Source organism: Melospiza georgiana, chromosome 1, assembly GCF_028018845.1.
Source record: "Melospiza georgiana isolate bMelGeo1 chromosome 1, bMelGeo1.pri, whole genome shotgun sequence".
NCBI classification, from domain to species: domain Eukaryota; kingdom Metazoa; phylum Chordata; class Aves; order Passeriformes; family Passerellidae; genus Melospiza; species Melospiza georgiana.
The window spans coordinates 122,049,199-122,065,609 of NC_080430.1; the positions used below are offsets into that span (position 1 = coordinate 122,049,199).

General features: G+C 38.6%; 1 protein-coding gene across 1 annotated transcript in view; it reads right to left on the minus strand.

Annotated features, from left to right (window-relative positions):
* Positions 1-213: 213 nt before the first annotated feature.
* EYA1 (EYA transcriptional coactivator and phosphatase 1) overlaps positions 214-16,411 on the minus strand; it is a 145,846-nt gene continuing 129,648 nt past the window's right edge. Inside the window, exons 14-19 of the mRNA XM_058023583.1 lie at positions 11,630-11,688; positions 11,276-11,436; positions 10,964-11,078; positions 10,545-10,666; positions 8,239-8,339; positions 214-940 (exon numbers count right to left, since the gene is read on the minus strand). Coding sequence (XP_057879566.1) covers positions 860-940; positions 8,239-8,339; positions 10,545-10,666; positions 10,964-11,078; positions 11,276-11,436; positions 11,630-11,688 — 639 coding nt within the window. The 3' untranslated portion in view covers positions 214-859. The remainder of the gene's footprint in view (positions 941-8,238; positions 8,340-10,544; positions 10,667-10,963; positions 11,079-11,275; positions 11,437-11,629; positions 11,689-16,411) is intronic.

A 16,411-nucleotide genomic window follows, 5' to 3' on the forward strand; every position in this document is an offset into this window, starting at 1 on the left:
TAAGGCACTGCACAAGTTTGTGCACACGTGGCCTCATTCTTCACCAACAAGGCGTTACTATCTTTCAATAGCATTTACCTTAACAATATGTAAAAGAATCATTCATTATTACAAATTTACACAAAAAATTCTTCCTGTACATGATTGTCTCAGTGATGTACCTATTAGTTTAAATTAGACATATTTTAAACTACTCTGTAATGTGCTAAAATCAAAAGTAGTTGCTGTACCATAAGGCAAAGGCTTATAATAGCCTTTAATCCTATTATACATATCCTCAGTTATATGATGTCAAAATACAGTCTGTTCATAAATAAGTAAAGATGTACAGAGTACCCTGGGTATGAGAAACCAAAACGTAAACCTTCTTCATAAGAAAATTACTCCACTGGTATTTTGTAAAATCTCAGTCTTCATTGTGCAATCAAGTTTGCTGTGTTGAAGAAATTGTGTGTGTCACATTGAAGAGGCTAAAAACTACAAAGCATTTGCAGGTCCTTTTTCTTTTCTTCACAGGTATGAACCTCTTATTTCCTTTTCTTCTTCTTTTTTTTTAAATTTTCTTCCCATTTTATTTTTTCCTTCTCTATTTCTTTTTGGTAGCAAATGTGGTAAAGATGAGTTGTTCAAACACTCGCATGGCTTATTTTGGTTGGGCTGGCAGTGCCGGAGCCAACAGCTGTTCTGAAGAAAAGGACTTGCTCCTCTGTTCACTGCAAGGGCAAGGGTTAACCCCGACTGCAGCTGTACGTCAACATGCTGAAATCACAGAGTTCTCTAGTCCAATGCTGACACTAGACACAGGCATCTCATCCACGGGCAGAAGGAGGCTCTGAGGTTTGAAAGTGCTGCTAAGCTGCTACAAGTACTCCAGTTCCAAGGCATGGTGAAGGGCCATAAGGTCAGAGTGGCTCGAGATCCTCCAAAACGGCATAGCATGCTGTGAACAGCACAGACAACATGTAAAAATAACCCCAAGCATTCTGGTACTTAGATGCACACTTTGTCTTTCACAGGGATAAGAGAACACTTGGGGGAGAGAAAAAGAGCTCTTAAAACCTTGAGTCCTTCATGTTTATGCCTGGTTTCTCTGACCCACCCCCTAAGCATAAATTCTCAATAACAGCAAATCTATTTGCAACAGGAACTACAGCAAACACATCAGGAGATCATAAGGAAGGGAGGGGCTTCTAATCTCTTTATATGAAAAACAGATTTCAGAGCACTTCAGAAGAAAATATTATTTCTGGAAAAAAAGAAATCAAATAACATACATATGAAGCATGTGGGTAGTTTCAGGAAGGAAACAGAAAGAAAATAAAGAAAGTGAAAGTGTTGTTTACTCTCAAAATGTATTTGCTCCCTGTAAAAAACTGCTCTTGGCAGAAGAGTCAAGAACAGAGAAATGGTCATTCAGAATAACTCATGTGTTGCTCACATCACTTTGAAAAGATTTTTATCCCATTGGCTTGTATAACATTGGTCATTGCTAACACTGATCTTAAAGCATCTTTTCCATGTGAGACATTAAAATAAATACATCTTTTTTTCCTATTAGTTGTAATAAAATCTGTCTGGAGCACAAATACTTTTGCAAAGAACTTGAATTAACCAAAAACACAAATCCCAGGAAAAAGCACAGATCACCTCATTCATGAAGGGTAAAAATCTGCTTAAGAACTACCTTTATACTTGAAACTGGGGGTTATAATGTCAGCAAGAACTTTTGCATAAATTAAAAAATAAGAAAAAAGAGCTTTTGTCAGGAAATTATTCTCTAAATCCAATGGGAAAATAGTTTAAATTCAACAGTATTCTGAAGGCTAACATGATGGTGTTCACCTTTTCATCGGGTCAGTTTGTGTCTTGACATCTTTAGGAGGCAAACCACAAGCAATTAATTATCACATTAGCTTTTAAGTTCCCCAACCATTTTTATCTATGATTTTCCAAAGAGGCTTTCATCATCCTACTTCAGCAGCTCCTGAGAAAATTCCTAATTCCACTGAAATCAATGGCAAAACTCCATCTCCTCTGTCACTTTTATTCTGCTCTCCTTTTTTCATTCTGGTCTTCTCAAATTTTAAGTTAGAGAAAAATTTTGAAAACAATGTTGAACTCACTGATTCCAGCTGCACATTTACTGTAATTTCTGTACCTGTCTCAGAAGGCAAACACCTTAACACTCAGCCTATCACATCCTCTTTGATATGACACTCCTGATTCGAGTGAAGATGCAATATGGATGCATCAACACGTGCCCACAGTCAGCGTATGCCTAGCTTCTAGAGCAAAGGAATTTCTTCAGGAAGAAAACATTATGATCCCCAAGAAAACACCATTGTAGCAGTTTCTGTTCTGGTTTGCTTTGCTCTAGAGTGTTAGAAAGCCTTGAGAAACAGCTGACTGAATCTCAGCTTAAAGATAAATTCATGAGCGATGGCTGACAATGGAGACAACAAACCAAACAAAATTCAGAGAGACAATAGAGTATTTTTTTTTTTAATGCTTGTGATATTTCCAAAACACGTTTATATATGGATCTTTTCCTTAAGAAGGAAATGTTAAACACTACAACACTTTTTTTCCCTACATCTTCAATCTGGACTTCCACTGTACTGTCTCTACGCTCCCTCAGCTGCAGAAAGCAGATGCAGTTAGCTCACTCAGTTACAACTCCATGTCCCAGGATCTTTCTTCCCTGTTACATTATACAGGCAGCCTACCCTCTGTGCTCTGTCAGGCCTGACACTGCTGCTTTCCAACTCAGATTTCCTGAAGGTGAACTTCTTGCATCATGTTCAGCAAATGAACCAGCAAGAGCAATACAAAATAAAAATTACTAGCCATGCCATTCTCTGGATTTTGTAAAAGCTTCTGTGCACCTCTCTAACTTAGGCTGCAAGATCTTTCTGGCAGGATTTGAAATATCTGATAGGGATACTACATCAAGCACAAAGAGTCACAGGTTTGTGCCTGCAGCAGGTCCATGCTGTGTTTGCCAGATGACTGCACAGGTCGGTGATGCTCAGCAGTGCTGCCTCATTTTCGTGGGAGGTTGCAGCTTCCCTTTTCTCTCTCACACCCCTGCCAGGTGGGACACAGCTGGTCTCCCTGACAGCCAGCCATAGCTCCCTGCTCCTCCTCTTAGTCAGCTTGGCAGCAGGTCTGCTTTAGCCACTGGGTCAGGGAGGTGTAAACAGCATACCTATGATGTGTCTGGCAAAGACTTTGGTGGACACCTGCCTATGCAAAGAGTCTCTGCAGAAGCCAAGAGTCAATGACATGGATGCCCTCCAAGGTCAGGCAGCAAACCAATGAATAGGGAGAGCTATAGGAATAAATTCTTGGCTTCCAGCTCCCACTCCATGCTGTTCCAGCTTTATACTGCTTCCCTAGTAACAACCTCAGCATCACAGAGCATACACACACCAGATAGAGCAGTTAAAGACTCTGATTGATTTAACAGAAGGTTTAGCTTCTGCTAAATCAAATTACAGCACCTTGTGCTAGATGCCCATGCGCAATATTGAGTTTTGGATTACCCTGTTTATGGGTCAGCTGTTGATGGTCAGATTTTAAACCAAAACTGTTAGCAGTCATTATTTTGACTATATATTTCTATCTCAAATTCAGTTAAGTGTCTTCTGCTTTATTTATGTCTGTCTGTGAAAGGAATATACCTATATTTACTCCATGCAGTTACAGCAGCGAAGTGTGGAATGACAATAGAGAGTCTCATGAACAAAAGGAGGTTGTGTAAATCTCAGGATTATAATTATTTTCAGGACTCCTTCATGTAGGTCTAAAGGCCAGCTGGCGCACTCCTGAGAAATAAAGCATGCCAGGAACATGGTGGCTGCATGGGGCTGGAATCTGCTCTGATGCCCTGGGCATGGCTGAACGTGGCCAATTCAGATTTCTATCAGTCTGACCCTACACTACAGCCTTCAGAGCTGTGAGGAGGGGAAACAAACCTGATACAGCTCTATATATATCTGTATGTTTGTGTGTATATATAGAGCCTCACACATATGTGTTCATATATATGCCTGTGTTTTCATGAGGCAGGCATACTAATTTCCACCCCATCTAAGATAATGACTCTATGAAACTAGAACCCTTAAAGTAAGAAAATTATCATACACAACCTGGTCCATTATTCCTGTATTAACATGCATTGTTGATTCACAACTATTCAGCCACATCAAAAGTGGCAACACACCCATGAGATGGAAGTACATTTTCTCTTGCCAAATGACTTGAGCTCATTTGAGAGAGCAAGAGACCCTTTGTATATATCTGTACTAAATATTGCCTTTAAAAAGCCATCCCTGCCAACACTTAGCACACCCCTGCCATGCAGAATGCTTCTATTCTGAGCCAAGCAAGAAATGCTAATCTCACATTTGCTGCTGCGGGAGAATGGATGACAAATGCTAACCACTAATAAATAGGTGGTGAAACTGGATGCATTAATATCTAATGGAACCCTAAGTCTACTATTTCAACTTATTCCAAGTAAATATGAAGCATTTGTCTTTTAAAAATCATGAATTGTTTGGTAGATGATGCTGAGTAATAAAACATCTATGAACTTTTAAATTATCTGATTTTGATGACATTTTGAAATTAAATATGGTGGCAAAATTTTAATTTTAATGTAAAAAGCATAAAAAATGAAACTAAAAATTTAGTAAGCCTAATAATTAGAGTATTATTAAATAATCTAAGATATTAAGCTATTTTATTTCTGAAATAGAAATAATTTTATTTTCAGTGTGTACTTACTAAATGCACAAAACTTCAGCTATTTTACTCCACCAAATAGTGCTTCTATTAATACATATGCAAAACAAATCCATTTTTTAATAGCAACACCAAAAAGTCCAGATTACCCTCTATCCTCCTTCCCTTAAATGAATACATATTTTTACAAAAAATTACTCCTGAGATTTGTGATGGATTTGAATAGAAAACTCATCAGTTTTTGTCATCTTTCATGGTATTTTTATTGTATTCCTGCCAGATTTGCTAAGCGGCCGTCTTTACTTCCTACCCCAGCCCTGACCAGCACAGTGTGACTCTGAGCTTAAAAGCAGTGGCATATTGGATACCCATTTATATTCTATTTATTGCTCCACAAAGATTTATGATTTTTCCTCCCAGGCAGCATGACCATTTTTGAGACAAAGGAGAAGCCCATTTGCCTAGGCTCTCCCGAATCACCTGATGTAAAATCCAGCTTCTCAGTGCAGAGGAGCCTTTGTCTCATCTCACAAATTAGAAATCCTTTGGAGACTTCTCCTAAGCAGAAAAACTCGGGAGCTGGGGTTTTTCTGTCTTTATTAATATTTACTAAATGTGTCTCCAAAGGCAAAGGCAAAAGCTGAGCACAAAACACAACACAACAAAACAAAATAACCTCCAAACCCAAAACACAAAACAAAGCAAAGCAAACCAAAATGCTGAAACGATGGAGTCTCTGGCAGAAGCCCCCAGACCCTTGTACTGAGAAGAGCTGTGTCACCACAGTGGCACTCTGAGGTGGTGGCTCAGCCCCACACTGGTGCCAGCAGCTCCAGGGCACCCTTTGGACTTTCACACTGGCTTCTCTCAGCCCTTCTCTCCCTCTTTTGTGGGGGAAGCTGATATGAAGGTAGCAACCTTCGTGTGAGCCCTGGTGTTACAGCCAAGCTCACGGGCTGCTGCACTGACCCAGAAGGGTACAATCATTCCTCAATCCACAGGGCAAACATCCTGAGAGTTTAACTGTCTCATCAAACATTTTGCTGGAAGTCACAGCTAAACAAAGGTGTCACTATCCTAGTTCAAATAATGCTACCAGAAATGTAACAGTGTGCAGTTTTCTCAGTGTATTATGTTTATTTGCATCAACCAAAAGAGGCATTTTATTACCAAACTGTTTTTCCTAAAAATGTTTCTCAATAAAGCAATGATATTTTAAGTGGCATTAAGAAATTTCTATTATTGAATTTTTATACTAATGACAATAATAAAAAGATTTTAAAAGTTTCTTTTATTTTCCTACTGCTGTATTGACTCAATATTTTCCATGAGGAAGGACATATATGAAAATATTGTTTTATGATGAAGGCATTTATAAATGATTGGTAAATTTTTTTTTAATAATTTAACCTTAACTTTCTTAACTCCTAAGCTGGAAGCTCAACTTTTTTTTTAAATACACTGAATGAACATAGAATTAAAAAAACCCCTAATTAAATAGGCTTCAATTTATATGCTCACTTGAAAAGACTCATTATAGTTTACATGTAAACAATGAAGTGCTATCTAAAGAAGGTTGTGCTGTTTATGCTCTAAATAGTGTAAAGAAACACACATATGCTAATGGCTTCACCTCAGGCCAAAGCCCTTCAGAAAACTGCTGTGCAAAGGATAACAGAAGACCTGTCCCTTCTCTGGAGAAGGCCACAAAAGCTGACATGCTGATGGGAAGCAAGGCAGGACAGAACCAGCTACCAAAATTTAGGAGTAAGCATGACAATGGGGTACATCACAGGACAGTTATGCCACTCTGGATTGAGATGCTTTGGGTAGTTTTGGGGAGGCAGAGCTTCTGTCTTGTCTGTGTGCACTCCGGAGAAGGTTTCTACTCTTGAAGGACATGAAGGAAAAAACTAAAAAGGCAAAGCCTGCATTCACAGTGTGAAAGGGTGAGTTCTTATTTGGTGGACTAAGAAGCAGGGCAAGAATCACAGAAGCATTTTCCTAAATCAGATTGATAGTTTATGCAGAAAGGCAGGGCTGCTGCTCTACTTATTGACTTCTCTGGCATTGCTGCAGCAGATAATTTAATCCAGAGCATCTAACATGCTTTCAACCTGAAAATTCCTTCCACCAGGAAAGAATACACACAAGTAATTGCACAAAAGAACTTTCTATACTGCTACTCCTCTTAGTGACTGGAAAGGCTTTCTCTTATGCTTTTCTGAATCATGTTTCCTGTTGAAAAAAGCATTGGAATAGATAATGTTACCAAAAGGACTACTCCTGCCATTATCATATACAACACTATTTCACCGAGCAACAGAAAAGGAACAAAGAGAAGGAATTTTTTTTCCGCCTGATCTTAAATACAGCTTTTAAAATGTAATCATTTGCAGCGGGAAAACATTTCTCTGCAAAGATGAAAGGCATTTATTTCTGAAGGAGAAAGGAGCAAACTGTTCCGCCAAAGGGATATATGAAACTGAGACTCTGCAAAGTGCTGGGACGAGCCGGGAACCTACCCGCGAGGCTTCAGGGGCTCAAAACCCAGATTTCATGAAGCAAAACCAGTCAATGGTTGTTAAAACGCCATGTGGACTAATTAGTTTCACTTTTCCAATTTAGAAAGTCACAGTGGAAAGAGATAGAAGTATCGCAGAGAGTTTTGTGGTGAAAAAGCAGCTGTGTAAAAGCAATTTATCTGTGAAAGGGAGCAAGAACAAAAATGCCCATTTTCCTGCTCTTTCTCCTATTATTCAAATAGCCAAGGTTATGCCTCATTCCTCCAAGCAAAGAGTGTGTGTCTGCAGACTACCTAGGGTAATTTTTTTAGCAAGACTACAAATAAAGCCTATTATTTGTGAATGAGAAGTGCTGCTTTTTATACAGCTTAATTCACATTGAAAAAAATATTTTTTCTCTTCTTCTCAGTGGGAAGCAAAAAATAATAGACAGTCAAATAGTATTCTCTGCTCAGTTATCTGAGATTATGAATGCATGCCAAGCCACAGGTTGTTGTCTGAACAAAGAATCCAAATTATGGACACACAAGAAAACGGAAATTCCTGTCTACCCACTCCAGTTCTACATGTCTTTTTAAGGTGTGACATATACGTATTTCATACAGTTAAACAGCACACTGCCTTTGATCACTAAGAATCACCATATTTTGCTTACATTCATAACATCCTATGTGGTATTTTGGGTTGCCAAGGAAAACAGAACTGTTAGTTCTTGGCACAAAGGCCAGAGCCCATTTTCAGGCCCCTTTTTGAAATGCATCAAACATACATAGTTTAATGTGTCTTTTGGAGAACAGCAGGGCAAATCATTATCTATAGGCTTACCTGGCTTTCTACTAGATACACTCAACACAGATTTTATAAGGCAAAGATATCCAACTTAAATGTGCATGCTGTCCCATGCTGAAGCAAAGACAATTATCCAGACTCTTTTAACCAACCCTCACCAAAAAATGGTCATTACCTTTTTTGCGCCTTGTTCTTCTTCGACACCATCTCCTATAACAACATACACTACTTTTCTTCCAAATCTTTGAATTATTCGCTCAAAACAACTTTCCTTTCCTGAAAGAAAAAGATCAGACTATTCAAGGTAGGTGGTGATGGGATGTCATCAAATAAATAACGTTTTAGCTTTTTAGCTTGGATCTCCCCAACCCTTGGACTTCTTAAGTAGAGCTACAAAGATGAGGAGAGTCTGTCCCTCAGGATGGTGTATCAAGGCTTGACTGCAGCAGAGACAGCATACTAGAGATCCACAATATGACCTTTCTTGTCTCATTCCCTAATATGAGAATGAGACACAGGTTTTGGGGGGAATTTTACCACCAGGAGAATTATCTACCATTTGTTTATGACCAGTAGCTTGATTTGAGTAAATTGATTGAAGCTGAGTTGAAATTCTATATTTTTCTCCAAAATCTGTTACCTGATTAATCACAGCTCTTAAAACAGTAGTACCTTGACTTAGAAGGTCACTCAAAAGATTAAGATTTAAATGCCTGTAATCCAATACATGGGCCATGTCCTTGATCCTGCACTGGGATCTATTCATATAGGTCATTCTTTCCCTGCACACACCTAGGGAAATGATCTCAGTGCTCCAGCCCTATGCACAAGTACCACAGAATCACAGAAATGCTAAGGGTTGGAAGGGACCTTAAACTCATTTAGTCCCAACTCATCCTGGCATGTGCAGGGACAGTCCCACTATAATAGATTATTTAAGGTTATCCAAGGTTATCCAGGTTATCCAAGGCCTTACCCAACCTGGTCTTGAACACTGTCATGGTTGTGGCATCCACAACTTCCCTGGGCAACCTGTTTCAATGTTTCACCATCCTTACAGTAAAGAATTTCTTCCTAATAGCTAACCTAAATTTCTTCTCTTTCAATTTGTACCCCTACTGGGAAGTTTCAGGTACAGTACTGAGAAGACAAAAGAAAGCAAAAACCTAAAGCTGAGTTTTCCCAAATGTCCCCATTATGAAAGGTCACTTTAGTCTGGCCGTGGGATATGCTGAGTGTCTACAGCAATGGATGGGAAGAATTGTGGTTTAGAAAATAGTTATTTCATCTAAAGAACAATAAAAGCATAAGAAAAAGTAGGCTGGAAATTAAATGAAGTTTTCTAGACATTACAGAAGCCAAACTACCTAATGATACCATTTGACAGTAGCACCAGGCATAAGAAACCTCCAACACTAAGCTAAAACAGTGTTTGAATATTATGAATCATGCCATGTCACAAAAATCTCATGGTTTCTTGTGAGAGTCAGTGACAGAGCATATTTTTCCAAAACCACCCTTCTACCCCATATATGTGAAGTCACAAGTGAAGATGTATTAAAATATGTTTTAATTCAAATGTGTATTTAAAGCATTATATTTCAAAGCTATTATTTACTACAAAGTTTTGATAGAGGGCACTATAATTTTTATATTCAGGAAAAATTTTAAATATTTTATGGGAATGCTTTCAAATTTCTCTGTAAAACTATGAACCAATTTTTGTTTTGTCTTGTTAAAAAAAATCAAAAATATCCTACCATTTGAGCTTGCTGTATTATACTTAAGATACTTAAGAACAGATGAAAAATGTGTTCTTGTGTCCCACAATTATGAGGGAATCTGAGACAGAACAGATATGTCATAATCACATTAAAAACTACAAACACCATTGCCATCTGGTCTGGGGTACTTCTACTTACTCAGAATAACATCTTTTATACTGAACCAGAAAACAGAAATAAACATTTGCCTGGTTGAAGCTTATTACAGTCAGTATGAAGAAAGTTAAATAATTACATTTTGCAGCAAAACATTCTTGCTTCTGGTAAATTGTTTACCAAAATTTTCTCCAGAGCCCATGAAAACAAATAAGCCAGGGCTTACCTTTACAGAATTTCTCCTACTGCTGCTCCAGGGAGACTTCAGTGTTCTGTACTTACTGCCTATTAAAAACCCTTCTCAACTGCTACACAGCCCCACAGTTTTGAGAAATGATGAAAAAAAGCAATCTTTTTTTACATTTCTTCCTAACAGAGACTGTACCACTGTTAAGAGAGCTATAAAAAATGTTCTGTGCTGGTCATCACACATTCAAAAGGCACTTTTAGGATGCTTTAGCAATGTTTCGTGAGGATCAGGTGTTACTAATCTCTGTATTTGCTACAGTGAAAGCAAGTTAGAATTAAATATAGACTACAATACCTTTTCTTTTTAAAAATACAGCTTTAAATGTATCACAACCTGATGAAAATAGCTCACCTATTTTAGTTGCACTGTAAATATTCTCTATGGGAAATACAACCCCTAGTCCGTACAACAAGACTTTTGCCAGAGCTGGAATTAGCTGAGTAGTTGTTACGAGAATGTTCACACAGTTTGTCCTACAGAAGAGAAAAATGCAAATATCCTTTTTTAGCAATACAGAAAGAAACAAAAACAAAACAATAGAAGGAAAATCTTACCCATCCCATCAGAACCCCTTCAACATTATTATCACCACTTCAAATGAACATTTTTTTTTTACCACCGTATCGAGGAACAAGGTGTGGCATGGTCAGATCAGAATAAGAAACGAGGATAAGGTCCTCCAGCTTCAGCATTTTGCCCACCACACCAGACAGCCTCTTCCAGATCATAATCAGACATGCTGGAGCTTCCTCCCTACTCTCAATACTCACCTCGAATGTATGAGGGTGAGTGCTTTCAGTGCAAGTGTTAACCAAGAATCTGTCAAAGCTTCAATTTCTGCTCTCAGTTGTAACCAAGCCTCTCTTTTTGCTGGACCAAGAAGACCTGTGGAGTAGACAAGGGCATGTCTGCACTGGTACTAAGTAGTGCTCTGTCATTTTCCTTTGCTTTCACCAGCTCAGACAATTTTCTGCACGCTGCAAACTAAGCAGCTCACTAAACACTCCTAGGAAGGAGCAGAAACCAGTTCTTCCCATTTACCACCTCTAATAATCTGTGCTAGACACTCCAGAGTCACTTGCCTCCAACGTTGTTTTTGTAGGTGTTGTATATTTCTTTTACTCGTCTGTAGCGGAAGGCCAGTTTCCGCATCCAGTCCACTCCTCCGCGCACGCCGGTGGCCAGGCACAGGTTGGCGCTGGTGGCAGCCGCGGGAAAGCCGTCGGTTCCGAAGTTATACGTGCTGGGCAGGGATAACAAACCCCACGGATTAATAAAGGGCAACAGGCTGCACTGAACCACCAGCTACCCACTGGGCTGGGCTGCAAAGAAGACAGCTAAAGGAGAGCAGGATACTGTGAGCATCGCAGCAGCCCAGCCCTCGCCCAGGAAGGAATTTGCAAAGTAACTGCTTATCTTAATGAGTTCTCTTGTACCTTAAATCTTGACCGTTGTCATCCGAAGACACGTCGTCAATGTGAACCTGGTCGCATTCCTAAGGTGACAGAAAGATTTTATAATTTTCTTGATTTTGCAAATTTTGAAAACAAAACTATTTAAAAAAATCTATGACCAATCTAGTAATCAGGGATATTATTAATTGTGGAAATCAGTAGATGGCAGTCTTGTTAAAACAACTATTTTACCTATTCCTTGTGCTCATTTCTTAGAATAAATGCACACCGTCATTAGCTACTACTGTTAAATGGCTTTCCAAAAACACATTTTTGTGTTTAGAAATGAAAGTGGTTAAAAACAATTAGCATATGTGTTCCATAAACGTTCTTGTAGCCTTTCAGGTACCTTAAAACATCATGCTGCTCAAAGCTGATTCAGTCAGTGCATAAGTGTAACTGAAACCAGACATTTTGGTAAATGTAACATATTAGAAAAATTAAACCTGATGCTAACCGCCAATGAAATTATGACCTCTGATTGCTGTTGAGCCACACACCAACACAGCCTGAGGCCAGTGTTTCAGAGGAGTGCAGATGAAAAATCTGTTCCTAGTTTGCCATTCATTTGAGAGTTGTGAGTTTCCTTCTCTCTCTTTGGTCTTAGTGCATGAAAGCAGCATGCAAAGATGAAGGAAATCTGAACAGAAATACCCAAACCAAACCATCTTTCTTCAGCTGCTTTTATGCAAACTAACACAATATATTAAAAATTAGCTTTCTCCATCACTATTGCAATGTATATTGTTAATCCACAAAAAAATCCATTAAAACATTACTATTAACATTTTAACTGTTGGCAGGAAAACAAATAAACCTCTGACACTTTAGATCAATATCAATTCAATGCTTGTAACAATAAGGGATTTCAATTATTTTAATAATTTCCTCCTCTCTCTCCTAATGTGAAGTCCTATAAAAAGTATGATCTATTTTAAACATGAAAATGCTGCAATTCTTTATTTTTGTGTTGCTTTCCTCTGAACAAATTTTTCTCTCTCCATGGATTTGTGAGGAAGGGAGGGAAGATAGAAGTGGAAAGAAACTCAAACCAGCTGTTCCCTAACAGAATTAAAATCATGACCCTCAACCCTTTTTCTAAAACATCTATTTTCCAGCCAACCCTCTCCCAGCAAGCAGCAAGCTCCAAGGAGGAAAAGACTTTGACCCTGTAACCTTCTCCTCCTCTCCTGAGGTCAACAACCTCAGATAAGAAAAAAGCTGAAGAAGCCTATGTGGCCTCACATGGTGGCTGTGGATTCTAGAATTTTAAAAACACAGGTTTACAAAAAATGCCTCAGAAGCTTGAAATGTTTTGAAGAACAAGGTGTGGTCTTGTGCACTTGTACAACATATTCTTACTGTAATGCTTACTCTTCTGTATCTTATGCAGAGGTAGCTTGTGCTAAAGAGAGAGGTAGGAGTGACAACCAGCACAGGAGAGACAATATTACATTTGCCCATATTTAACCAGCATACAGTGAATTTCCTCCTTAGGCAGACAAAATGCATTAGATGTACAGACACAGCTGAAGCTGCAAGTGTGAGCATATGCTGCCAGGCTTTGAAAATCAACTTGGCTGAAAAAAGAGCCAAGAAGCTTCTTCAGCAAGTTATCAAATTCACATAATTTTTTACTGTTTTTCTGTTTAAAACCTAGAGCAAATGCCCATCCAAATGCATACCACATTAACAATTCAAATATGAGCTGAATGTAAGCTAAAGAAGCAACACGCTCCTGAATTCATTAGTTTCCCACTTTAGTTACTCTTCTACTGCTCAGTGATTCCTCCTTCCCCAGCTTAGAAACTATGAATGACAACTGCAACAAGCTGCTCGAGAAGAGGACTCAAAATAGAAATCTGTTAAAAAGAAACTAATTTTTTTGTAACCACAAAACTAAAGGAAGGAGTAGAAGCTCATCTTGTCAAAGGAGCAGATGGAAGAAGGAATAACTCAAAAATCTTCCAAATGCAACTCTCTCAGGGAAAAGATAGAGGAAGGAAGAATGAGACCACTACATGTAGATACCACAGTTAGAGAGAACCTGGGGACTTGGAACTTTAATTTACAGCACAATATCTTGGGACCATCACAAGCCTTGGATCATGCCATTCTCCTCTTCTGTCTAACCACTTGCTTGGTAGGGAAAAAGTGAGAAATGCAGTGATATGTTAGAAATAGAAATTGTGGCATCAAAATAAAGAATTATTTTGGAGAGAAAAGACCAGAAAATAAATCCGAGACTAAAAACTGATAGGGCAAACGTACAGAAAGCGCCAAGAAAGTAAGAAAAAGGAAGGAAATGTCACAAGCACTGCAAATTTCTGACAAAATACTGACTATTTTAAGAGCGAGATACTGTCCTCTTTTGTCAGGAATAAAAGAAGGAAAAAAGGCAGGAAGGGAACAAAGCACAAGAGATACATGTTATAATTTGGAAAGGATTAAAGCCCAGTGTGATTGACACTATGTTACAGCTAAAGGGAGGTCACAAACAGTGCACGACTGTTTTGTTCCTTTTGAGTGGCAGGGCACGGCTTTGAGGCTAAATGTGAGCTTTGAGCGCCAGGTATTTTTTCACACTGTCTAGCTGACTCAGACTTTGGGCTAGTGAGTGATGGCTGCAGTTTTCCACCCCTGAACATGGTAAGGAAAAACATTCATTTAGCAATTGCCCTTTTGGCAGGGAAGTTATTTAGGAGTAATTCTTCAAAGAAGCCAATTACCTGCCTATCATTAATTGATGTGGTCCATTCTTATATCAGAACCCCCTGTATTTGTTTCCACCTGCTTGGCTTGTGTGGAATATTCTATTTGTGAGCTACCTGAGACACTGCTCAGTCCTCTGATTAGATATAAGCAAGCACACACCGTCAACAACTTAAAATAGCAGTTAGCTCAATGTGCACCACAATCAGGGATATGGTAAAACACTGCCTAAAAAATAAAGCATGTCCTTCAAACCAGAACATTTTCACAAAGGTGTATGTATGTATACACATAGACTCTAAAATCCTCAAGCACTTCTCAGAAAAGTGAGGGGAGCTGACTTATCGCTAAATGGCCATCCAAAAAAAAAAAAAAAGTTTGTTTGCAGGCTCATCATTTCAAAATTTCACAAATGTATTTGACATTTTTGTAAAATTTTCATAGGAAATACAGTACTAGAATTCTCCCCCTAATTCTCTGGCAAAATGATATCTGAAACCAATACTGAGAGTCCCTGTAGAAACACTGTTATTTATGCAGATGTATTTTATTATGACATGATCAGTTTAGCAGTCAAGTCCAAAGAAGAAAATTAAAATTGTGGGATTCTCTTAAAATAGGCTGAATTGGCAAATAAAGAGCAAAATATCCTGTGGCTTACACATAAAGCCTATGCAGCTAGCTGTTTTTCTCCTAAACGTGTTGACCTTGCAGCTTCAGTGTATCCAGTTTGAAATCTTCAGGAGGAACTACAAGTGCTAACATGTTTGTACTGAAGATTTGTACTTCAGCCAGACAGGCTGAGATGCAGCTCTGCACTTTCACATCAATCCCTGGAAAGCAAAATGTACTTGGTATTGTTTAGAAATAACATTTTGAGGGAAAATGGGATTGTCAGCATGTGTAACCTGGCAAATCTACCAATAGTAGCTTAAGAAGTTCCTGCCCATGCTGTCCTTCTTTGCTCTTTCACACAGCTGGCTTGCACGCATCCATGTGTTTGTGTCCCTCAGACCTTTCTGTGCCACAGCTGGTAGCTTAGATTGAATCTCCTGCAGCAGCTCAATTAAACCAACAGATGTTGCATGGAATAGCTGAGATTTGTTTCTCCATTCCCTTCTATCAGCTCTACTTTGGGGCTCGAAGCAGCAGTAGATATGTGCTTGCAGGACCAGCTTAAAGCTGCTGCAACCATTTGCTAAGTGAGTGTCTCCAGTGAAATGCAGCAAGCCAAAGAAAAACAGCAATCAAAAATGAATGACTAGGTGAGTCTAGCCTAAGATTTGTACATGGAAAGCTTATGTCTTCTCCCTCTTCCATTCCCAAAGCATTTGTTAACTTCTTCCTGCTGAGTTTTCCTCCTTCTCTTTTCTGTTTTTGTATGACTAGCCAAAAACTCCCAGAGATGCTCCACAGTCATCATTCACAGCTCTTAAAATGCCTGGACCTACGTAGTCCTCTGGAATCATTCCTTTAAACTAACTTAGGATCTTTATAAAGATTCATATGCAAAGCATTAACTTATGGCAGAAATGTTCTGCAAATATTTATATTACTTTGCTCCTTCACTACCACCCGTCAAGTTGTGTACTTCTGCCACAATTATGTAAAATATGCTTCACTACTCAACTTACTGTAGGAAAATTAATAACAATAATAATAAAAAAAGAGATTAAGGCTGTTATAATAGTTCTCTTATCCGTGCCAATACTACATGCCAAGTGGAATGACGCAACAGTCAGCATGCTGATCCCCTACATTTCTGTGTTACAAAACTAACAAAAATAAATCTAATAATTCTGCTGCCTTTGAATAAACACTGACATAAGGTAACTGTGGAAAAGTCTGCACAATATAGAGAGGAATAATGTGAATAATATTAACATAACCTCAGAAGTATTACAGCTTCAAATTTGCTGATGGTAGCTAAAATACGTTTCCACATTTGGTTAATCTGCTTAATTTACCGTGAGAAAACTAACACCACACTGCCAACTAATTATTCCAATACCTTAGTCTGCAAAGTCAAATGAGAGAGGGGAAAAAAAACCC